The sequence below is a fragment of the Anser cygnoides genome, chromosome 3, assembly GCF_040182565.1.
Source record: "Anser cygnoides isolate HZ-2024a breed goose chromosome 3, Taihu_goose_T2T_genome, whole genome shotgun sequence".
NCBI classification, from domain to species: domain Eukaryota; kingdom Metazoa; phylum Chordata; class Aves; order Anseriformes; family Anatidae; genus Anser; species Anser cygnoides.
The window spans coordinates 90,841,038-90,867,528 of NC_089875.1; the positions used below are offsets into that span (position 1 = coordinate 90,841,038).

Sequence of the window (26,491 nt, forward strand, 5' to 3'; positions counted from 1 at the left end):
TAGCCATAAGCTCATCAGGCTAAGTAGGGGAACCATGGGCTGGGTTTGGGAAAAAAGGCAGCAAACACCATGGCGAATAGATATGAACTGATGGAAAGCTTAGGAAACCACAGTTTGACTTAACATAATATGGCAGGGGAAGGTTGAGTTGGTAGCAAAAAATGACCAACTCTACTGGCTGTTGTCTGTGGTAGAGGACTGATGTAACTGCACTCCAAGACAGAAGATGAAGAGGTAGGAATTGCAAGAGGAAGATCATTCAATGTAGCAGTGCAATTCAGAGTTTTCTTTACAAAGAGAAAGGGTGCAGATGATATTAGGAAGGACACTGGAGAACGATTCTGGCTAGAACACATCCAACTAAATAGGAACAAATCCGAAGCATTTCTGTCCTGGTGCTAATTTTAAACAGAATATACCTGTGAGCTCTGAACCTTGGCATTATTTCATCCCTTTGGATGCACTGTATTAACAAAATACTGTAGTGTCATTAAGATTGAAAATGACACTTTTTTCCATAATGGTGGTATATAAAAGCTCGATCTGAAATAATCCAAGAGATATTTTTGATATATTTTTTTTTAATCTGAGGAAAGAAACAGTGAACAATTCTGTCACTTAGCTTACAGCATCTTTAAAAAATAAACAAACAAAACCCCACCTAATCAAAATTTAAATTTTCACTTCAGAGGCCAGTTTCAGTGCCTGAATGAGATTCAGTCACTTCTGAGGTTTATATCCACACCTGCACTTTGAGCATTTTCCAGCTTCACTCTGGGAGAGAAGAACCTTGATCATTTGAAATATGTTAATGAAACAGTTTAATAACATTGCTTTTTGAATTCACTACTGAGGGATTTTTTTTGTTTGTTTGTTTATTTGTTTTTTCCAGGTCTAAATTATTATGCCTCATAGTTAGGCTTTGTTATGGAACAATTCTTCATATGATTTTCTATCAACATTCCTGCAAACTCTTCAAAAGCCACTGGGTAAAAATACTACTTTCATTAAGATCAGTGACTTATTGCAGATATGGTCTTTTTCTACACTCTGTGTCATCAGAAAATATACATTTATTACATACACTTTAGGAAATACATCTTCACTATCACATTTTAGGAAATGCATCTCTGTAATAATGCTGTTAGATCACTGCTTTTACTAGCACACAGGAATCCAACGGATGTACGAACAAAGCAGGCTTCTAGCAAGAAAAAAATGAGCATTTACACAGAGGTTTTATTATTTTTCTGTTTTTTCTACAAATACTTGGATGCTAATTATGAAATATGCTCTATCACCATTTATAAAACATAGTATCTTTGATAGCTGATCATCTACATGATCATACTCACAAACTATTTTTAAAGAGCTTATTCTTATCATATGCATAACCACACAAGGCAGTTTGCGGTCACATTAGCTACTGCAGTTCTGGAATTTTGAGGGCTTAACTTCACAATAAAGATCTTTCAATTTTATTTTTAGTGCAATTCCTTGCACCTTTAAAAAGAGTTCAAAATTGCAGCAAGAACAACAACAAAATCATGGAACCAGACTGCCATCCTCAGTGTTGGCAGTGAGCTGGGACCAGTGGCACAGACACCTCCAATTTTCAATAATGTACTCAACAGCAACACTAAAAAACAACTTTTCTTCATGAACTGGCCTGCCCCAGCCCAAACGTGTGCCTCCGTGTTTCACAGCTATTTGCTCTGCAATAGAGAAATGCTCAGGCAGGAATAAATGCCATCTCCAGCACACAGAGATGTGTCCTCTAGTGCTCAAAGATGGATTTGTTCTGGTCCCCATTGCTTTCAGTTTCCTTTTCCTGTCTTCCTTCACCAGCTTCAGCTTTTGGGTCCAAGTTTTCCCCCTGCCCGTTCTCTTGGTCCTTCCGTGCACCCAGCACCCTTCTCGACAAAGGTCTTGCCGCAGCAAGATCCCCCCCAGACTTCCTCTGTCTTGGCTCCTACATGCTCATCTTCCCTCCTCGCCATTTACCTGCCCTTTTCTGCTCTTCTTCCCCATCCATTTTGTTGCCATCGTCCATCATTTGTCCCTTCCTGCTACTGCCTTTGGTGCCCACTCTTCAGGTTGTGTATTTTAACATGCACACCCCCATGCCCCTTGATTCTAAGCTGCCTTCTCCCCACACACAAACCTTTGGCTTTACATCCCTTTCACCCCTCCTATCTGCTTGACACTTTTATAATTTCCAAGAAGCCAATTGCTTCCACCGTGTCCAGCCATGGGCTTGCACGTTTTGCTCTCTGTTCTCAGAAGCTGAAAGTGGGAATTGCCCTGCAAAATAACCTGTACTGAGCTGGAGCACAGCACATGCACTGGGAATGCATCAAAGCAGCTATCAAATCCAAGTTCCTGACTGAAAACATTCGATTTGGCAAATATTTTAAAAGATGCAATAATGGGGGAGAGAAAAGGGAAAAAAATGTCCATGCTCTTGAAAAATGACTGAATTCTTAAATTCCCATTACAACTTAGTATTAAATAGCCCATTGGCATGCGAACTTTTGGCTGAATCTACAACTGTAAAAAGGGTTTTACAACTGAAAGTGTCAGTTAATCTACATTCACATAGAATAGAACATACAAATTAAAATGTAATGGAACAAAATTGCCAAATGTGCTTTAAAAATATTTTATTCCAGCAACAGTTATAGTAGGGTATTAATATCTGCAGTTAAATACCCTACTACAGCTATAGTTTTAAAAATCATTTCTCATCCCTTGTCATGGTTGTTTCTTTTCTTACTGTTTACTTATGCCGTTCTTGCACCGCAATAGCCCAGAAGTGACATTCAGTAACCAAAACCTGGATATTTGTTTAATTACAGAAAATAATTTCACCGAACTAGTATTAGAGATCCAGGAACAGGTAAGTAACAAACAAAACCTTACCATCTGAGAGCACAGTTTCAGATTTTCTCAAAACAAAACAAAACAAAAATAATAATAATAATAATAAAAAAAACTATACACAGAGTACTCCCTCCACTACGAAAAATCACTAGAACTAGTAAAACAAAACAGATGTAAGACGTTATAGAGAAAAAAAAAATCTACTGAGAAAATTATCATTTTAGAGCAACTTGAACTGCTTTTGAACACTTTTTTAAACAATGCTTTACATTTACAGACATGAAAAAACTTAAAAATAACATACAATATGCACAGTACATTATTTCTGTACATTACCAATACATTCATATAAAACATACAAAGACGTATTTTGAAACGAAGCATATGATAAAAAATGCATTTGCAATTATAATTTATGATTTACTTTGGACTAATGGAGTGAAAGAAGTATATATTTATAAAACCCTTTTTCCTGAGGGAGTAATTCAAAATGTTGTATCCTGCCAGCAGTAAAATACTTTTCCTATTAACTGCTCAATTACTGTACTCTTGGACATAAAGGGGTGTAATAATAAATCTACTTAACATGACACAAATGGGTTGAGCTTTTCTTGAGAAGTCTTTTGCAGTCTTCAATCAAATTTCAAAATGAGGAGTAAAACTCTTAGTACATTCCTTTGATTTTATGTCTGCAACACGCATGCTTTCAAAATAAAGGAAAGCAAAATTCAAAACAGCAAAAAACATTTTCCCCACAACATTTCATCTGCAGCGGTACTACTCACATGAGGAGCTGACACTGTAATGCTGTGATTTCAAGTGAAACCTCGCAAAGCTGGTAAGTGTTAGAAATGACAGCCCTGTTTCTGTTGCAAAGCTGAAGCATTGCTTTGCTGAAACAGGCACAAAATATAAGAAAGTCTGTTATCCTGTGTGACCAGCCACGCTGATCTCCAAAGAGCCTTGAATACTAGAGATAAAACACCCTAAGATGCTTCCCCAAATCCAGACTACCTACAGAGAGCAGTGATGTTCAGCAAAGAATGCGCTTCTGGTGCTTTGCTAAAATCCAGAGGCACCAGGTTTGCAGCAGTTACTTAAGACAAGAATCAGACAGTCTATTGATAAGATTCAGTCAGACCACATTAGGCACTTAATTGAGCCTAACGTTCAGCTGCTAATTAATAAAACAGTTCCAGCACATACCTGCGAAACTCAGACAATTATTTTCAGAGGCTGCATCTATAATTAAAGCACAAACTGGCTTCCAATATAGACAGTCTAGATCTCTCTAACACACACAGCAGCCATCTATGTATTTACCTTTGTGAACTTTCAGGCTCAAATAGAGCATGAATTAAAGAGACAATAAAGCTCAAAGATGTGGAATAGTCCGCTAGTTTGTCTTTCACAGTTCCCATGGAACTGGATCACTATTTCATGGAAATGATCAATCGTTTCCCAGTGTAAAACCAACAGAAGCCACATATCAGACCACAGAAAGTTATAACAAATGTAAAGAAGCTCGGAACATCAACTTGACTGCCTTCCTGCTTCACAGCCTGAATTTTCATGAGTTAGAAGACCACTCTACTCACTCCTGATACACATTCAGCACACTGAGATTGCCGTCAAAAACACCTGGCTGCTGTCACAGATGTGATGCATCATATTGGTAAGCCAAGAGGACACTTCTAGCCCAAGGAAAAAAAAAAAAAAAAAAGGAAAAAAATCCCACGAGGCTTGTCTTTGTATCACAACAGAAGAGTAATTGACTGAATAAATAATGTATGTTTAAGTCTCTATAGCCAAGGTGCTGACCAACCCTGTAATGAGAGAACACACAAATACTCGGCCTTGACATACAGCCCTCACATCTAAGCGTCAAGCAGACAACTCTGAAGCTACCTACTGCCTATTTACGCAGAAAGCTTCACAAAAATGCTCATTATCTCCTCAAATCAACTGAATTTAGATGCCTACAGATAAGAACTTAAATCCTTGCAGAAGGAGCTCTGTGTTTTACCATTTATGCAGTTCAAAGACAGACCGGCTCATGCAGCGCGTGGGAAGAATTCATCACATGACTGTGAAGTTTAGGTTTTAGTTTGTACAGAAAATATATACTTGCATTGGATATGAGTTCCCTTCTGGCACATGTCATCATCATCTCTCAATGCTGGCATACTCCAAAGATCCAGTAAAAACTAGTACTCCGTAGAAGTGACAATTCAGACATATCATAGTCATATCGGGAGTGCAGATCAGCCACATATGCCTGTAACCCCTACAGCTCTCCACTCTAGAGCCAGCCCATCAACACGTTATTTAGGCATTGTAACTTAATGGTGAGATGTGAAATTGCTTTTTTGTATCTTCACTAAATTTTTGAGTAACTAAAAACAATTGAAAAAGGATCCATGGAGCTTTACCAAGCACTATGCTTTTAGATCTGAATAACCAACAGCCTCCAAACACTGAAAATAAATGTCCGTGCCTTACTTGTGTGTCTAGAAGATAAGGATATTTTATATTTTTTCCTCACACAGAATGAACACCATTTTATTTTGAAACAAAAAAAAATCTCTTTTAGAAGTGGCAATTATATTGTGAACACAGTGCAGACTGCAATGCTAATTGCTGTTTACGAACCTGAAACCTGGAAAAAATCTGGCAAGGAAGCACTGAACTAATGAAACAGTATTTTGTTTGTTAAGGATGCCAGTATTAAACTGAACCTAAACTGAAGGAAAAATCCACGTGACTTCTCCCTCAGTAACTATTGCAAAGTTGTTTATTTACAAGAACGGTGAGATCTCTGCATGTCTACAACTATTTTTATTTTTGTGTAAGAGTGATTTGTCAGTGGCTAATTACTGAATATTCTTGCAATATATTCTTGTTATCTGGGTGTACAGTGAATTTTCTGAACATTGACTAAAATATAATACATTTCTTATTCAGATATTCATTTTGCAACATTTTTTTTTTTTACACATACACCCTTGAGCTCATTGTTGGCTCAAGCAGGTTTCTCAACAGGTATACTAGCAGAAGACTACCCAACACAATTGTATGTTCATAAGGTAGACCTCCTACCTCAATTACCCCAGTGTTGTTAGAAGTCATTACTAAGGTACCAAAACCAAAGGTTAAAAATCCTGACAACTGAAGCTTACAGCCAAAAATCACAACTTATCCAGTCAAGCAACAAATTGAGGATTAGTGAATGTTTCTAATTTAATTTGGACACCATAGGGAAGGACATAACTAAGAAGCTTTCCTAAGTTTCCAGAATCTCTAGGGAGTGTGCTTGTGAGCAGCATTGTGTTTAACAACATGATTTAGTTCCTTCAAACACCCACTCAAAGTATCAAGAGTAAAAGCATTATTAAAAATATTTTATTGATAGCAGATAAAGTGTTTAGCACTACCAAGAATTTCAAATCAGTAGGCAGACATTTTAATTGATTTTTGATACTGCAGTACCTAAAGATTCAAGAAAAAAATATTCAGGTCTAGCTCCAAGTCCTGATTTTACTGACTTTGATTACACTCTTTAGTGGTTGCTAATTCTGTAGATGGATAGATGGAAGGAGATCTCCTTTTTGAAATGTAGAGCTTCTTTGAATTCATTTATTATTCCTATTTAATTCCAATTCAATATTGACACTGACTTGTTTTAACTGGATTATTTGAGTTCCTGTTTAGTATAATTAATACTACTCTAGCTTTGGCATGATCTCTAAAGGTAATACTTTCATTTTGGTCTCCTTTGGTATTTTTCCCCTGGCGATCTTAAAAAAGATTCAAATGAATATTTTCTATCTCAATATTTGTTAAAGCCTGATTTATGAAGAAATTATAATTCAAAATCCAAGCTGCAAATAAAGTCTCTTCAAGCTCCAGGATGTTTCACTTACATTGCCAGTAGTCATGAATTTTAACAAGGGTAAGCCTATGAGAAAAAAGTAACACTGTGAAGCAGCAGCCTGTGCCTTACAAGTCCCACGAATATGATGAGGTATCAGTGCCCTAGAAGCACCTACTGCAAAAAAGGTAACCAAAAAGGGCTTTGTTCAAAGAGCCTTATCTGAACATTTTCTCCTACTGTGGGGAAGGAAGAAAGGTGTTTTTGCTCAGATACAAAAGATAATACATGCTGACAGAAACAACAGCATCTCAGAAAAAAAAACTTCCCATTATCCACTGGAAAGGGATCAGGAGAAAGACAGTAAGTCTATGAGTTTGTCATCCAGCATACACACACACACGCACATGTGCAGGAACATGAACAATCCTATAGACCTGCACAGGTCATTGGAGAAAAAAACAAGGAAATTACATTTCATAACCAAAGTTATGATTTCAGGATCATGGAAACTCAGGGAGACAATGAAAGAGAAAATCTGAGTTAAGCAAAAAAAAAAAAAAAAAGTGAAAGAAAAAAGAAAGAAAACAAAAAGTCTTAGTTGTCCTGAGCTTCTGGACTGTAGAAGGAAATAAAGCAGATTAAATTCTTTGGACCGTGATTAAAGACAAGTATTTCAGCAGTGCCATGATGGGGACCTACTCCAGAGCACCAAATTAGGAAGATGAGACTAGTGAGGTGTTTTTTTTTTTTTTTTTTTTTGTAAGCATTCATCATAATTCTTCATTGAACTATACTTGAAGGTAATGAGAGGGCTTAAAGGCTTCCCTTTCTCCTGTTCAGAGAACACTGCAGGAAGAATGTTTGGAATGCAAAGTCAGAGATCACTGACACCAGGTAACTTGCAGCTTTGCATCTCACCAATAGAGAGGAAATAGTTAAGAATGTTAAAGTGAATAAAATACATGATCCTTAAAAATGTAAGCAGGCTGAGAAGAAAAAAAAAGGGGGGGGAGGAGAAAAAAAAAAAAAGTTAGAGAAAATAGGGAAGTAGACATGATGACAAAAGGAGTCCAGGAATCACAGAATCAATCAAAGAAACAACATTAGCATCAGAAGGACAACCAGCCCAAAAGAGAGGAAAGAGAAATACAAAACTGACTAGCTAAGTTATGAATATTTCATTTTCTAGAAGGTGTACAGTCAGTGGAAAGGTACCTATTACTTACTAAGATAGCGATGGAGTACCAGGAAGCATACAATACAAAATCAGAAACATAATAAATTAAATACAAACAGGAAAGTATGCAAGGACAATCGAGATCATTCTGGAAGTACTTAGTCCCTAGTACTTAGCATCTAGTACCTGGTACTTGCTGTTCTGGAAGAATATGGAAAGAATCCACTACCATTTGGCTTTACCAGCAAAAGACATGAAGAAGGTTAAGACTTTTTAGGTAACAGTTCTCCTAAAAAGAAACACAACTAAAATCATTAAAATCATAACAAGTTAACAATGTCTGTAGCATAAAAATTAGATTTAATGCCAAAGCAGGAAAAGGTCATACTACCTGGATAAATTATATGTTAGGCTGATTCACTTCATCTTGGAGTACCTAACATCTGTCTGAAGCCAGGAGTGTTTCCTAAGAAAATTCCTAAGAAATTTCCATAATTCCTAAGAATTAGTTTGGTATGTTCAATAAAACTGGGAAAGGGCAAAGACAACACATATTTCTAAAGGAGAGAGAAGAAAAAGGAGGGCTAGAAATTATAGACCAGTCAATTCCTGGAAAAATACTCAAAAAAAAAAATCAGCCAACTAACCAAACAAACAAAAATACAAAAAGATAATAAGAAGAGAAGACAAGACACCTAAAATTGAACTGTCAATAACAAACTAACCCAACCGCATTTCCTACCACTGCATGATAGGGAAGAAACAGCAGTTTTCAAGTATCTTAACTGAACAGGTGTTTTTTTTGTGAACATGTCATTTTAGTGTCACACCAGAAAAACTGTCTAAATAAAACTAGTTTAAGGTGAAAAGCTATTTAGAAAAGCATATTCTAAAAGGTTAAAGTTAGTAATTAAAAAAAAAAAAAGTACACATTAAGCAGTGTCTACCACGTTTGTCTGGGGTACATTAATAGTAAGCACTCACATTAACTTTCCTGAAAACAAACCAGGAACATATCAGGCTTGTAGGTGACAACCCCGGGGAGGAAAGACCTGTGACTCACAGAAGATCAGGACTGGACTTCAAACCTATCCTGACAAACTGGAGAAAAGAGTTAGAAAAAAAGAAGATACAGTTCAGAGCAGACCCAGAAATATTGTCTCCACAGCGCAGAAACAGGGAAAGGAACTCAGCCAGTTAAGGACCAGCTATGCAGAAGATGAGGTGGCAATAGGAGATGACGGCCTGCAGGTCTGGCCGCTGTGTGTAAGCTGCTAGCCTTGCACTTGGGGAGCTGGCTGCCTTGGCCAGAGGCCAGGCTCAGGGGCCTTGCCTACCACTTAGCTCCAAATACCAAATACATCTGCAGGTCAAGCTGGAGGAGACCCTAAGGTTTTGTTGCTGCTTGTTTGGTTGCTTTTGTTTTGCTCTGCACCGTAGTCTGTCTTCTGGGTACCTTTCACCTAGCTCATTACGGTGACCTTGATGACAGCTCAGTCTCTCCAGTTCTCTCCTTGCATCAAACAGTTACATTTTCAGAGCTGAATATTTGGCTTAAATGAAGTGTAGTTATGAGGGAGAGATGAATGAGTTAAATTTAATAGCCAGTGAGACATAAAAGGTCTGGTTTAATGGTCCTTTATAATTCCTCAGTCTGTTACACAAACAAAAGCCAACCGGGTCCAAAACTGGGCCAGGGAACAAGGGCTTAGCCTGATTTTAAAATACCTTGTAGCTCCCCGGTTGCAGGCTGTTCCAGAGGCTGGAGACGTGCTGCTGTCCGCCCTGCCCGCAGCACAGCCCCACACCTCCAGCAGACAGGGTGTCACGGCTCGGGCTCCTCACTGCCAGCCCTGCTGCACCCACCTCATGCACTACTTATGCCAAGGTGCGCAGGAGGTCTTTGGGAGGCAGCTTGTGGCCGTCTACTTTGGGGTTTGTGAGTACCCCGAAGAAGAAACAGGGTTTTACCTTCTTTATGTAACTAAAGGTTACACAGTGTGAGAATCAGTGCAAGGCTTTGATCTTACCCAAAGATTTTCTCCAGCCTTATCCTTCAAACTACATGCACAGCTGGGGCTGACCTTGGTCTCTTCCCAAGCTCAGCAGCATCTTGTTCTGCTGATATCCCTGCTGCTGTTTCAGTCCCATCTCTGTTTTGGTTGCTCCTCAGCCCCATTTTCTCTAACACATCTCCCCAGATTCTGCCCTCCGTACACTTATTCTCCTCTAAACTGCCACAAGAAGTGAATTTCACAGACTGTTTTTTTAATATGTGTTAAATAATACATCTCTAATATTCAAGAAGATAAAAAACTCCTTCCATGGCTTATTCCATCATACAATCTTTAGGATTCTCTCTTCTAGTGAAAAACCTACTTTACAAAAATGACTTTTACAGGCACTGTTATTAACCATCTACACATAAGATTTTAAAGACCTCTGTTATTCTCAACACACTGCATAATCCCCAAGGAACTCTCAACCATTAATCCTTCCTCTCACCTTCCCCTGTGATCCTTAGTGATTTAGCTGAGAACCTTATTCCAAATACAGATTATTTAATTTTTCCAGAGCAGAGGCCTGAGATCCTTCACTGGTTCAGAAAGTGCAATGCATCAGTATGGTGGTGCAGAGATGATATACAAAATAACCATACATTTATGATAACCCATATATTATTACTATAACCATACTTGTAAATGCTAAACAAACAGAACAAGACAATGTACAGAATTCAATAATATTTTTCCCCAAACAATATGCACTAATAAAAGTAACAGACTCATATTCCAGACTGAACTTGCTAAAGCTGCTAACAGCACGATCCAGGGGGTCGAGGACACATCGATTACCTTCTGCCAAACAGAAATAAGACACCTGAATATTTCTTTCCTGAAGTAAATTTCTAAATTCTTTAACAGTGACTTCTCCGACATAGAAAATATTCATAAGGCAATCAAAATACTATTACTTTTCAGAAACACATTTTGATTTGTGCTTTCAAAATACACATTTTTGTTTATAAACTCATGCCACATAACATCACTAATGTCAAATTACGTTTGACACATGAGCTTTCAAAGTATAAACATAACTCAAATGCAGACTTATGAGCAAAATGGTTCCTTATACCCCGCTTAAGCTGTACATTTGCTACAATTAATAGTTTAAATTCAGAAGACTCATCATCACTCAAACTGTACATTAAAAAAAAAAAAAACAACCATATCTAAAACCTCAGCACTGTATAGCCACTTATTTACCTGTCCCTGAATGCAACGTATGGAGCAGAAACTGAAGAAACCCCGCAAACATAGCAGCATCAGCAAGAAAATGGTTAAAAAAGCACAACTGGCATTTAGTAGGTTGCTGAATTCCAGGCTGCAACTGTAGCAAAACTGAAATGCAATCAAAAATCCACTCCAGTGTGAAGGAAATGATTGGGGGGAAAAAGAGCAAAAAAAAAAAAAAAAAAAGTCCCTAAGGTCCTTGCGTCCTGATCCTAAGCCAAATTATTCTGCAGCATCAAACACTCGACACTGGTGACACCAAACAGGGCTACCAGAGCTCTTGTCATCCAAACAGATCTCTGCAGTGGAGTGCAAGCATCGATTACTGCGTTAGTTCAGAAACGCTCGCTGCAGCGACAGGGAGCTTCAGTCTCCAGAAACAGCTAATGATTTGAGGAGTCCAGAATTAACAATTCCTCAGGAAAAAAAAAAAAAAAAAAAGCTCCTTCCTCTCTGGATAGAATAGGAAAGAAGTTTCTTCGTGTTTTAAAGCCAACGGTACACACAAGCTCAGTAATCAATAGCACTGCTGCAGTTTTTATTTATATGCAGCAGTGGTACGCTGAACAAGTTTTAATGAACTGCATAAATGAAGCAATCATGTAAAGCAAACGTGGCTGGTTTAAGTTATGTAAAACTTCCCGTGCTGCAGATTTACTCCTAGCACACTGAAAATATAATAGCCCATGAAAAGAAGTACCGTTTTTTTTTGGTTTTTTTTTTTTACAAATTAACGGGATGTTTAAATACTTTTCTTACATAATGTGTGCATGAAAAAAAAAGTTTTATATAATAAAAAATATATTATAAATAAATAACAGAAAACAGCATTTTGTATTGTAAATTATATAGTCAAAATAAAAGAGAATGCCTGAACATATATATCAGCATATTGGGGAAAGACAGATGATTAGAGAATTACAGCTAATAAAATTTGCTAAAGAATTTGATCTAACCATATCTAAATCCTAAACCAATAAACTTATTTTCCCGGCAGAGACAGTTTTCCATGGTGAAGATACATGCTTCTCTGTAGCATACTTGGATACTGTAGACCTTAAAACAGGAAACCAAAAAAGTTAACTGTTTAGAAACCACCGTGGGGAAAACAAAACGCAACAAACAAACCTTTATAAAATTCTCTCCAAAGAGAAGCTTATAGGGGTTAAATGTAAATAATTAAGCTAATGAGTTTACAATTGTTTCATCCTTAATAATATATAGACCTATTAGTAAGAATGAAAATGCATTTTTAATCAAGTTGTTTCCCTCTAGTTCTGCATCAAAAGATCAAAGCCCAGATACTGAACACTGCCTTTCACACACACTCACCCCTGGCAAGCAGTCAACAGCAAAAGTGGCACAGAATTAGCAGAGACAGCACAGCTGTCTGCAGCTGCTTTTTCACTGACATGTCCTTGTTAGGAGATGATTCTTTGAAGGAAGACAATGGCCAGCCCAGAAAGATGTGCTTAAAGATGTGCTCCAAGAGAAGATGATCATCTGGGCATCTACTGGCCAGGGAACACATGCCCAGCTTTCCCCTAAAGCTGGAGAACATTTATTGCAAAAGGAACAAAACAGCCCCCATCTAACAGCCTTTCTGGCTGCCCCTAAGGCACATCTGACACTTTGAGACAAACCCTGATAGTTGGTTCATTTACTTTTACACCCACCAACAGTAGCAAGGCTACTGGAAACTAACTGGAAATTTGGTCATCGTGCCATTGTCCAAGTAAAAGTATGTAATTCAGTTATAGCATGCTTTTGACCTTTCCTTTGAATAACATTGCCTACGTAATCTCAGAAGGTTTTTACCTTTTTAAGTTATTTTACTTCCACAATCCTCTGACGCACATCATATTTTAGTTTCTTCATAATCTTCCTGCTAATAATTGTCTAGCTCTTAATCCATGTATGATAAAGTTTTAGAAATACAGCAGAATAAGATATTTACAAAATAATAAGAGATTGAACAATCCCCCACAGCTATCCAACCCTATGAGTTGTCAAGTTTCAAGAGGTCAAATTCCAAGCATTACATGTACTATTCAGCTTAATTCCTAGGTGGAAAAGCAGTTTTCCTCTAACCTGAAAGGTCTACAATACTTTTTGATAAAAGCTGAAAGCCAGAGAACGGTCTCAAGCCATTCAAGGATCACAGACATGCTTTATATTGGAAGTTATAGGAAAGGAGAGAAACAGCAGAAAGGATTCATCTTATGGTCTCTGGACTTTGAAGCCAAGTTACACTGGAGTAGAACTTCTAATGAAATTGCAGGAGTCTTAGATATAATATTAGGTATTGCATGCAACATTTCATGCCATAGCCCTGTCTGACCCACTTCAAAAGGTCCTGGCTATCGTGGGAGATTTACAGTGACTGGACAAGGCAAGAATCACACCTATCATAAGGGAGGCAAAAAAGTACCTGGAGAACTATGGACTGGGCAGGCTAACCTACTCTTGGGAAGGTCATGGAGCCAGTCCTTCTGGAAGACAGTCATGAGCACATGAAGGACAAGAAGGTTGACTGGGAACACCAGCCTTTTTACAAAGGCCTGACCAACCTTACTTCTTTCTTTGGTGAGATAAATCGATCTGCAGACAAGGGGTAACAGCGTTGTTGTCTAACATAACTGTAGCAAGGCCTTCAACCAAGTCTCTCACTATATCCTTACTGCGTCAGAGAGACATGGGTTGGTTGGTGAACTACAAGGTGGGTGGAAAACCGACTGAACCGCTTGATTCAAGAAATGATAGTCACAGGTATCAAGTTCAACAGGTGGCACGATGTTAGACATGTAAAGAAGTATCACAACAAAGATTTCTGGGGAGGAATCAAGGCTGTGCTTTGCTCGGTTAGCCATATTCCAGGCCACAAAATGCTCTCCTGGGATCACAGAAAACTTATGTGTAACTTGGGATGCACTTTGGCTGTGCATCCATAATTAAACAAAATGGAGAAAATACACCTGCCTCTGATAGGCTTAGGTGCAGATTTTGACCGACACTGTGCTAATTAAAACACTTTTGTTCACTCCGTGCACTTCTGCAACAGAAGTGCACCTTCTTTTTTTAGTAAAGTATTGCCCAATGAAGAATACTGAGTTTTGTATTTGGGAAAATGCTTACAACTTTGTAAAGATAATTGTTGACTATTTAACATTTAAAACAGAAATTTCTTATATACAAATATATACATACACATCCAGAAGTGTTTTTGTGCCGTTTCTACATTTTACTTTTCAACAGATTGGCATAGCTTGGCCTGTCATTTCTCATAATTGCTGAGAAAATCACAGGCTAAGAAGTGACTGTGGTGAAAAAGACATACAGCTCCTAATTGAACGTCTGCCCTCAAACACAAGCTTGCTACAGCTCATCAATTCTCCCTTCAATTCAGGCATGAGCATATTCTGTTTATATTCTTGACCAGCTGGCAAGAAAGGCACCAAAGCAGAAATGATGTAGTCACATCAAGGGGGAGACGTACTGGTGCTAATAAGTTTGGCCTTTTATTTAGCTCGGGCTAAACCAATGTCATGCTATTGTTACTCCACAGCTTTTAGTTCAAACTCTGATCTGAACCAATTCAAGTGGAAGTGAAGGAACTTGGCACCTGCCCAGAAACATTTCATAAATTTCATAGATGCGGCAGCTTAGATCTTTGTTACCTAGCTTTCACCATCCAGTAATTTTGCAATATGTCTGAGTTCCTTACTCTATGGGAAAAAAAAAAAAAAAAAAAGAAAAAAAAAAAAAAAAGCAGCATCTCCTCAGGATCATTTTCATAATCCTCCTACCCTCCTTGACTGAGGAGGATCTACTGATAATCAAGACACAGAAAATAAATGCTGCACTGTCAGATTTACAGAGTACTGTCTTCTGGACATCCTCTTGACCCTGGTATATAAAAAATAGACTGTGTGATGTATTTACTTTTCTTTGTGATAAAGGCAGTACTTAAATTAACTTCCAATATGTATAAAGGATCTGCTAGATAGTCTTTTTTAAAGTCAAAGGTCCTCTTAAGTGAACCCCAATTCAAACTGTTTGCTCAGCCATTAAATTGCTAACCAAAGCCAGATGCTTTCAGCAAAATGGTAACTGGTATGCAGACACCAACTTCCTAATTTACGGAGCAACAGTCTTGAAATACTCTTGATGTTCCCAACTTTAACTGTCATCCCTAGCTGTTGTTTTAAAGTCTCCACAGTGATAGATTTCTCCCAACTCTCATGCCCTACAGCATGGTGGACGTGGAAGATTTGCATTCAAAGTCTCCTCACTGCGTGGCACAGGATAAGCAGGGATGAAGTGTTGGGGTGACAAAGCTGCCTCTGAAAGCCATGCTCAGGTACAGGCTTGAGCTCACAGACCCGGATTGCTCAGATCAATTCAATGTTACTTCCTGCAGGAAGAGAAGTCAAGCAACCTGCACCTGAGTTTACCTGCCCAAGGAGGAACCACAGCAAAAGCCAGTATCATCAGCAAACTTGGGCTCCAGCAAATATAGGAGATCCAAGCTATGATGATAGTGTCATTACTGCTTCTGACTGGAGTCAGCCACAGCAGCTTAACAGAATTCCTTAATACAATTCCTTTTTTTTTCCCCTTCCTGCCAACCTGTCCCTTTTTCCCTTTTTTCCCCCATTGCAAAACATAGCAAAAGTCAACGCGTGTTCTGAACTGATTCACGTACAGGCTGGGGCTGACAGGGTATACAGGCAGGGGTGAAAGACATCTAGGGATCACTGGTTCCTTCTATTACACCAGGTCAGGATGACTCTGACAACTTAACCTACATCCCCTCCTTTTCTTTCAGATTCCTCTCATATCCATTAATTCTAAAAATTTCAGATTGAAACCTACAAATTAGAGCTGTATGTAGTCTTGTGCTGACCTCATTTTGAAAGGCCTATGTCTATTGAATAGAATATTTTGCTGTTTTTGACATTTTATATACCATCCAAACAAAAAAAAATCCACACATTTAAAGGTAGGGCTTAGCACTGAGTATGTTGTTTGTTTAAGCATTTGTTTAATGTTTAAGCCAGAAAATTCGTTCCTGATCCTTACAACAATTTTCTAGGTCAAAGTAAGATTAGGCCCACCATAGTGCACACAGCTGACGTGCTGACAATAAGCCCTAAGTTAATACCATATTATTTGTTTTTTCTTGTTGCTGCTATTGTTTTAAAACAAGAAAAGGATGCTGATAGAGTAGAATTTTAAAGGAAACATTTGAAGAAAAGTCTAAATATAAATGATACATTTGTTTGTTAAAAAAAAAAAATGTTCTCCCTGGCAAAAATTAATGTCTTCTTAAGTGCCTCCTTTCAGTGGCTTGCAGGAACAGCCATTCCCTAAGACTGCTTTGGCAGTGAGATTTAGAACTGGATAACGGGAACAGATTAATCAACTTTTTGTACAGCTTGATCTGAAAGCATCTTGTCAGTGGACAAGAGCCCAGGGCAGCACAAGTGGATCTACTCCAAAGTGTCCATTCCCACTCCTGTCCCCTGGGAGCTGTTCTGCCCTCCCACAAACTCTGCTCCAGCACTACTGCCAACTCCACGGGCCTGCCCCACGGGAGATAAGTAAACCTACCTGGGCATAGTGACAAGGCTCACTGCGGTTACATAAAAATTGGCAGAAACAACAAATATCAGGAAGTTTTGAGAAGATATATCTATTCAAATTTAGGTTTATGAGTTGCTTTTGTGACACTTGGTTTCATCTGTAAGTGCAAGTCACCCTTATCCCATATTTTACGTAAAGCCAGAGACCCTAGAGATCAAATCGCCTGGCATCTCAGGTGTTTGGATGTAAGCCTGCACCAGTTTGCTGTGGGAGAGCTCTGGAACGTGACGGTCAGGAAGCAGCGTTAGACCTCTGAGTGACCCAAGGCTCTCTGGGGCACTGGAAAAAGCTGCTCACTGGCCCTCAACTCACAGCTCTGCTCGGTATTCACTGCGTGAGTCGAGGTGTTTGCTCATCTGACAGTTCAGGCGAGGATCGTGTGAACACACAGCAGAGAGGTTAAAGTGAGCCAGCTCCAAAAAAAGCTCCATCCTTCCTACCCAAACCCAGGGGAGTCTCCATCCAGGTCATGCAATTCCCACCTGAGATGTGGGAGCAGGCTGAGGCAACCCAAAACTACGTCCAGCTGCTTCAGAACAGCATTTATCCTCCTCTGGTAACTGGAGGTTTTCCCTTTGCTAATAAGAGAGAAATTATTTCCATAGGGTGTGACAGGCAAAAGTTAAATTTGACAGCTCCATCTAGTGGCTTACTGAGCACCCTTTTAACGGTGCAGATTGTGTCGCCTAATGGGTTAAAAAGAGCTGCTTATGGTGCTTGCTTTTCCTCTGAACAACACAAAAATATACTCTTAGCACCCAGCATTAAAAAAAAAAATCCAAAAAATAAAATACAAACTTTATGAAAGTTTAATAAAGGTAGGCTAATAAAAGTAGGTAAAATATTTTTATGTTTTTTAGTTAATAGCTTATTTATTCTATTTAGCTAATAAACTTTAATAAGAATAACAAAGTTTTAGAAATTGTTAATTTGAATTTACATTTGAGGTAACAAATTCATATTTGAATTTCTATTTCTGGTGAAAAGGTATCTAAAATTGCATTTTCAGTAATTCTAAAAAATACAAAGAATTTGGGTACTTTAAAAAACAGATAAAACATCACTTCAGATTTGCTTTAAATACATTTTTTTTTCCAATAATGAGAATACTTGGTATTGAAACTCATATTGCAGAGGAAAGAGTTACCAAACTGAGAACTAGGTTACAAAAGCTGGAAATTTAAATTTTGGAAGTGAATGCATACAACTAAATAACACATTTTAACATGAGTTAAAATTAGATAAATGTCATGTCATTTCTCCTTGCTGCATGTCTGAAAGTGTTTTATCTTAAGTTACACATGCAACTAAAAGGTAGCCAAGGAGTATAACCATTTTATTTTACTTATTTCTCTAATATATATAGTTCCCATAAGTAACACTATATATACATTGTTAGGACCTATATGCAATCAATAACTTTTAAGTAACGAAAGTTAAGGAAATACTCAAATTCCTTACTGACCTGCATTTAGAACTGAGAAACCCAAGAAACCCAAGCTAGCCTTGGCCCAAATGAAGTGCATGATGCCCATGGAGTTAAACTCTCTTTTCAGCCTGATGTTCGAGCACCAATCCACCCCCCTTCACCACAGGCCACATCTGCATTTGGAAAGTTTAGATGAGCTATGGTACCCCTGTATTTGCAAAATGGACCATTCTTAACTTGCAAAATGGAGCAAGTTAGACCTGGTCAAATTTGCATTTAAGGTATGGTAAAGCCTCTGCTCACAAAAGTAAAGTGTGCTGATAATTACTTTTCTAAAATATAGAATAATTTATCTACCTTCTTTCACAGGATTTTATTCTTCTCCAAAAAGGGAGACAGGTTCCCCATATGGGTAAAAAGGAGCACAGGTCTGGATTTCAGTTTGGGTTTCTGGATTTCATTTTCTGGATTTCAGGTCAGAGTTCAAGAAGTGTTTGGACAATGCTCTCAGACACATGATCTGATTTTCATTTTTATTTCTGGGGACTCTGGAGTTAGACTCAATGATCCTTGTGGGTCCCTTCCAGCTCGGATATTCTGTAACTCTGTGAATTTATGATTTCAGCCCCGAGACCTCTGAAATGCTGCACAGACCTTGCACAGCTGTGCAGCTTTGGCAGACACAGCTTGCTTCATTTTTCACTCTAGGCTCAAAGAGTAATACTCAAAGTATACTCAGTAATATAATAAATAATTAATAATAAATAAGTAATAATAATATTATTATATATATATATAATATATATATAATATAATATAAATATATATATATTTATATATATAATATATAATATATATATAAATATATATAAATATATATATATAATATATTATTATATATAAGTAATATAATAAATAAGTAATAATAAAAAGTATACTGAGTAATACTCAGAGTATTACTCAAAAGAGTAATAGCAAATCCTTACCTGCAGTCCCCATGAGCTTTATGGTATAGATAGAATATATGCATATACAAATTACACAGCAGACTTTTGTACAGCATAGCCTGGGGGAAAGGCTCTGGCTCTAACACACCACCACGTTTCAAGCCAGCTGAGTTGGACTGTAGTTCACTGCACAGCTGCATTTTGTGAAGTGCTCTGCAACTACAGTCAGGACAGACTTTTCAAAAGCTCTCAGTTCCCCTTAAAAAGTCCCTATAACCTGTGTCACCTACTGCTCCTCTTGTACCTTCCCCTTCCAGTGCAAGGTGAATGGTTTCTGGGGGGAAAAAAAAAAATGGGGGCTGAATATTCCTGAGAATTGGTCTTCCATGTTAATAATAAAGAACAATAATGCATTTCCAAGTTCCAGAGATGCAAGAAAAAACTCAGGATTTAACAATTTGTAACATCTTTTTCTTCCATGTCCTCTGTTCCAGAGGAACAGAGCAGCAGTCACCCTCTCTCTTCTCTCCAGCTTCTTTTATCCCATTCAAAGCCCAGCTACATCTCAACCCCAATCTTTTCCACCGTTCCTTATATATCATGTTTTATAGACCTCTGCCATTCTCACTGCTCTTCTGCGGACTCCTCCAGCATGTTTGTAACCCTCTTAAGGCAAACTAGCAGCAGTGCTTTAATACGATTTCAAATCAGATGTGGTCACACATCTGCTGTGACTCTGCCAGTTACGTGGTTACAGATCTCACTGAAGCGTTGGATTTCCTGGCAACCACAGGACTTTTTTTCCACTCATGTTCAGCTTATTTCATTTGCATATGCATGCATGCACTTTACCTAATTGCAAGTACACAGAACAGATTTCTTACTGCCCAGCACTAACTTAACAAGCACTTACTTATAACTCCATAAGCATTATAAATAATTTCAGTTACTAAAAAGTACTGAATATTAATAGCATTGAGTAAGACTAACGCTGACTAGATTTCTGAAACTGGAGCTAGATTATATTTTCATTAAAATCTGAACCAGATGTAGATTTGAATTATTTCACAAGGACTAGAACGTAAATTAGAACTAATTTCTAAGAGCTAACAATGGCCCTAGGAAGGGTATCTTATTTTATACGAAGTTAAAGCTCAGTCACAGTTCTAAACAAATTCAGCTCTCTTGAAACCTTCATTCCCAACTCTCCCGGTGAACAGATGTTAAAATATGCTAGCAGATGTTACAGTACGACTTGACTTGCCTACACTATAAATTTAGAATACCTACATGAAACCACTCAGCTAAGAATGTTTAAAGCCAGCCTCCTCTTCTCTACAGCCTCTTACTGACATCGGTCCATTTATACACCCCACTGCATGCCCTACTTCGGTTGCCAGCAGCATTACAGCACTGGAAGAAAGGGGCAGGGATTTGGTTTCTGCTCCCCTTCTTCTGGGAGCACCCCCAAGCACCAAGCCCCAGTGCAGATTTGCCAAGGCAAACTGAGTTTTACTGAGGTTTTTACCATTTTGCCATCAGTATCTTGAGTATTAGGCATATTTCCAAGCCTTAACTGGGTGAACGACATACACATTAAGGCAAATAGGTATAATGAGCATGCAGAATGTAAAAGCATTAGCACATCTATTTACATGAAAGTAGATGAGCAGTTTTCAGCATCTCCTTACATGGCCCCAACCTCCAGAACTATTTCTTCTTCCACTTTCACAGACTGCATGACAGAAGTTGAAAATACCTCTTGTAACTACTACTACTGGGATAAAAAGCTAAGTACAATTCTGTCTGGACACAAATCTACAAGTTCCACACAAATTCTTGTTTTCATAGTTGGAAGAAAATGTTTTTCTCCACAAATTTTCACCTAATCTAATTAGTACTCTTCGTTGGATGGCAGTAAGCAGAAGGTGTTCTCTGTTCTAAAGGGAGGTCTGGATTGCATTTGCAGTTTTTTGGTTTATGTTATTCTAGTAAGTCTTTGTAGTGACTGTAAATGTAATTCTTGCTTTCTAAGAGAGCTCCTTTTGCCTTCCCAGGATGGTGCTGTCACTGGAAACTCAGTCCACCTAATGCTCAACTATTACAGATTTTAGAATAAGGAGTCCTACAGCCTGTATTAATAAGAAGATGAAAATCATTAATCAGCAAACACTCATGATGTATTTTAAAAGGTAAAGTATTTTTTAAAAGGAAATTTGAGATGGCCTTTGGATACTGCTAAACAGTACTTTCTCTAATCTTACTCAAACATGGAAAAAGTGCTCCACCAAACAGACAAAATCCCATTGGATTTCCAAAGGCATTTATTTTTTGGAAGAAAAATATCTCCAGTGTTTATGACTTACTTTTAATAATTTTGAAGAGATATACATTAAATGGTTACAGTAAATAGCAAGTGATGTACTTGCTAAATTGCACTTTCAGAGGGTTCAGAAGACAGGCTAATGCACAGAATATTCTGTGGAGAACTAAAGTACTTAAACAAAAAACTGTGAAGTGCTTAGCAGATGTAAATAATTCAGTGAAGTAACATAAAGCAAAACACTCTCTCCACTGTCACATCCAACTAACCTCTAAAAGGAAAACCAAAACCTCTAGTTAACATGCATCAGGAAATAAATCTTACAGATGAGTTCCTAAATTATTTCATTTAATACTCTTTGTAAGTTATCTATTACCTATGTCTTGTAAGAAAACAACCAAAGACAATGGTGAACTGTATTGCACTCTTGCCCAAATGGCATGTACTGACAAAAAAAAAAAAAAAGAAAAAAACCTGGCTCTATTGTTGAAACTAAGAGTTCAGAGAGCTGTAAGCAGTTCGTGTATTTCTAACTAATCCTATTTACTGCACATTTCATACACTTTTGATTTATTTCAGTTGATTTCTCAATAAATCAAGATTGTCCCAATATATAAAAATATATTTATATATATATATGTATATTGTTCCTATATATATATATATATTTATATATTATATAATTATATCCCAAAATAGCAAGTCTTTAACAAGGTAGCCATTCCTCAGAGAGGGACTGGGCATCAGTTTAATGTTGGGTGGTGGTCTTGTGTTTGCATCTTTGGTGTGATTTGTTTTTTCCTTCACTTATTGAACTGCCTTTATCCTGACCTATGAGTTCCCACTGTTGCTCTTCCGTTCCTCTCCCCAATCCCACTGGGGTGGGAAGTGAGCAAATGGCTGGTGGGTGCTTAACTGCTGGCCCGGGTTAACCAACCACATTCATACAAAACGTTAATGCACTTATTTTCACATGATCACCTGAAAACTGAATTTAAGTGAATGGGAAAATTGAATTTCCCAGTGAACGGGGAAAAAAAAAAAAAAAAAAACAGTGAAAGAACAACCATGACGACCACACCTAGTCATAAGAAAAGAAATAATGGGCATTTCCTGAACTCAGTAGTCTAGTGTTACATGAACTGGACGCATTACAGATTTGATCACTCATCCAGTCTGTTCATATTATAATATTTAAGAGAAAGCTAGCCTACGAGCATCTCATACAGCTAAGCAAATTTGTTTCAACCAAGTCTGCAACCTAGAAAAATGCAAAATAAAGATTTCTGTCATTTAAGAGTATGCAGCTAGTAATTCTCTTAACAACAGATTATTTGAGGTACCAAGAGGACTTCTGTATTATCATTTGTTTTTAATCACAACTGCTAAGGATTTGGCACCTGATCTATTATCAATTTAACCAGTTTTAGATGAGTTGCTCTCTGAAGGTGCTTCCCTTTCTTCACTGACTGAAGGTGAACGTAATTATCTATTTTCAAGCTTAGTTCTTTAAACATGTAGTGATTTGTAAGATTTTATATTAGTTTTCTTACAGATTCAGAACTGGTGCAAAAGGTGCACAACCATCTAGGTAACCACGATGCAAAGAAAAATAAAAAATTTTAAAAATTATCTACTTCATGTGTCTTTTTTGGCAATTGATTCTTCAACATTCTCAACCACCCTACCTATATCTTACATGTCTACATAACATCATTTTCGTTTAAAGAGGTGTGAGCTGTTTTCCATAGAAAACTTATATTTTAGATGTTCAGTAGAGAATTGAAAAGCTACAAAACACTATTATATTAACCTCTGTAAGTCCATGATTATTACTCAGTTTCTGATTGTTTTTTATTGGCAGTCACTAAATGTGACTTAATTTTAAAATATTGGGTTTTATTGGTAAGGCTGTTCAAAATTCAAAAATTTATTTGCAATAATTCTATCTTTCTCACTCCATTTATATTACTTTGGCACCAGATTTCTGACTGAGCTGATATTTAGATGAGAGGATGGGTTCCAGACCCTGCTGGGCTTAGGTACTAAAGCACTACAACTACAGACCTGTGCAGTATCTCTCTCAAAGCACTTAAGGAATGGTGAGTGAAATTCTGCTTGGAATGATGCTGGTAAATCACAGGGGATGGGATTCTGATCTCAGTTAAAATAGGAGTACTTTTTAATACATTTTTTAAACACAACATCCTTTTACTTTGGCATTTTATCTTTTAAGGTATTGAAGGTTTTCTAAAAAATTTTCTTAGGTAATAAATTTTTCTGCCTTTCCATTTGTTCTTACAAAATACTGCATATTATATCAAGTATTGATGAAAATTTAATTCTAAAAATAAATAATTGGATATTTTACTACCAAAAATTGTATTCACATTGCCTAGCTCTTCTTCTGTACTACTTCAAAGGCTTTCCACTTTTTCCTTGTCATGGCTATCAAATGAATAGATGTTTTTCTGGAATTAATGTATTGTATACCAACATAAACACATATATATATATATATATATATATTCAGGTACCTCTGAGGGTCCCTTGATCAAACCCCTTTGCTTAAAATAGGGTCAACTAAACAGGTTGCTCAGGATCTTCTCTACTTAGATTTTGAGCATCTCTAAGGATGGAGACTCTACAAAATTTCTGACCACCTTTCAAAGTCAAAAAGGTTGTGGGGTTTGTTGTTTTTAGTTTGAAGTGGAATCTTGAACAAGATACCAGGGACATGGTCACCACCCTTCCTTAAAAATGAGCAGAAAAGCATGCTACCATATTTTGAATGGAAAAAAATGTGCTTAGGAAGTTAAACAGATATTCAGATGGGGTAGGAGATAAATGTTGTCTCCTTATATGCATACGTAGAGCTTCAGGGGATGTCAGGAGACTACAACATCAGATAAAGACAGACAGACAGATTAACATATCTGAATCAAAGACATGTCTGGAAACACTGCCAGGAAATAAAAGGTAATGCAGACAAGCCATTGGCATTCCGAGTATGAACACCTGCAAAAATCTTTCAAGTTACAAAACAGATAATTAAACTAAAGAGCTAAAAGCTACTTCCAAAGACAGATAAAGCATTCAGCTCAATGCAATGTCACTTACAGACAAGTTACAGTTGTAAGACAGTAATTTACCACACTCTTTCCTGGTGATGCTTATTTTATCTGCTCACCGTTCATGAATTTGATTAACTTCTTTGGCAAGAACAAAGGCTTTGTTTAAAAGCACAACGTCTACTACACTTACTCCTTACTGCTGAGTGTGTTACCATGAACAGATAAACTCAAGTAACAGAATGTAAACATACTTGTAAAGTTGGGAGTAAAGTCATCTCGACAATAGGTTAGGCAATTCTCATTTCTTTCTTGTATAACTCTCTTTGCCCCATGCCCTATCATTGTTAACAAAGGAAGAGATCTTTGATATTTTATTAATATAGTAAAAGTGTAGCACATCTTAAGACTGAGGTATTATGACTCTTTATAATGGTCTTAGATTGTTACAGAACTCATTTTCAATTTCCATTGATTCACAGAAAATTATTCTGCATTCAGACAAAAGGATGAAGCAATGACCAAGCATACCGATGTCATCAAGAGAATATACTAGAACTCAAAATCTTAACAGTTCTGGTGAAAGAGGGAAGAGAATGAGAAAAACTCAACAGTTCATGTTACTTTTAACCATTTTGTCCAAGAATGCAAAAGGAAACACTGCAAACCAAATGTGAACAAGTACGAGAGTTCTCAGCTGGAAAAAAAAAAGGGGGGGGGGGGGGGGGGGGAAGGAAGGAGAAACAAAGGGGTATGTTCAAAAATCAGGCAAAAGAGATTAAAATACAGATTTTTTTTCCCCAAAACCATGTCCATGTGCATAATATACATAAAGATCCTTACCTTTTTCACTGACACTTTCACTTTCTATCTCCACATCTTCACAGCTAGTATATTCTGGTGTTGATGCCCCTTCTTCCTCTGAGCTACTAACTGACATCTGCCTTTTCTTTCCGCCTCTTTTTGCTCTATGAGGCTTTGGAGGGGATGGCCGCACTGATTCCGACTGGTCAGAGCTAAGGGAATCATTCCTTAGCATGGTCTCCATTTTCTCCCGCTTTGCTTTTCGCATGAGAATAGCAGAGCTAGGATCAAGGCGGCTCTGTTTTTTAAAGGAATCGTGGTTCTTGTACTCTACGTGTTCTATAGGAACTGGACTATGCCTGGGAGTTGGTGGACTATGATTAGTTAATTGTTTAGAAACAGAAATTCTTACATCACCTGTTCTGTCTATAGAGTACGACCTCTGAGTTTCCACAAGAGATTTTCTGTCCTGAGTTCCCTGTAATTGTGAGCGTTTTCCTAAGTTATTCTCAGGTACCTCCGCTTCCTCCATTTCTGTGTGTGGCAAAGCTACATCGCTGTGTCTTCTCTCGTGCCGTGCTTTAGAAACTTTGGCATGCATGCGCATCTGCTGTTCCTCCGGATGGGGTTTTACAGGATATCTTGCCAGATTGGGGTCACTCCTGTATCGAGTATGATATTCATCTTCCTTCCTTTGTTTTTCATCATCAGGCACTTTGCCTTCCTCAAGTTTTTCTGGCAAGTCTGGATAGTCCTGTGACTTCCCTTTCTCCAGCCTTCTACTTTCGTGCCTTTCTTTACGTTCCCTGTCATCTGCTGGTCCTTCTTTTTGAACTGAGGATTTTGGCACACGCTTACGCTCACTCTTTACACCCTTGCCATTCTGGTCTGAAGCCAATAACGTCTTCTTCCTACAATGAAAAGGGTACAGTAATTTGAAGAATTTAAGGCACAACAGAAATACTTGTGTAAAATCCTGTAGTAAACAGATTATTAACTGATATAAGCCACAGCAAAATGTACAGAAAGGTACTTAATCCATTA

The 26,491-nt window shown here is 37.7% G+C and overlaps 1 protein-coding gene across 44 annotated transcripts in view; it reads right to left on the bottom strand.

Annotated features, from left to right (window-relative positions):
- Positions 1–26,491, bottom strand: part of RIMS1 (regulating synaptic membrane exocytosis 1) — a 318,536-nt gene that overhangs the window by 146,197 nt on the left and 145,848 nt on the right. For 42 of the 44 annotated variants that reach the window (XR_010830508.1, XR_010830507.1, XR_010830509.1 and 39 more), the window contains one exon: positions 25,487–26,358. Coding sequence is in view for 41 of the 44 variants with exons in the window: in XM_048077390.2 (XP_047933347.1) it covers positions 25,487–26,358 (872 nt within the window). In the remaining 3 variants the exon portion in view is untranslated. Of the gene's footprint in view, positions 1–11,200; positions 11,550–25,486; positions 26,359–26,491 lie in introns of those variants that run through there. The other 2 variants (XM_066994695.1, XM_066994712.1) reach the window with 2 other exon arrangements.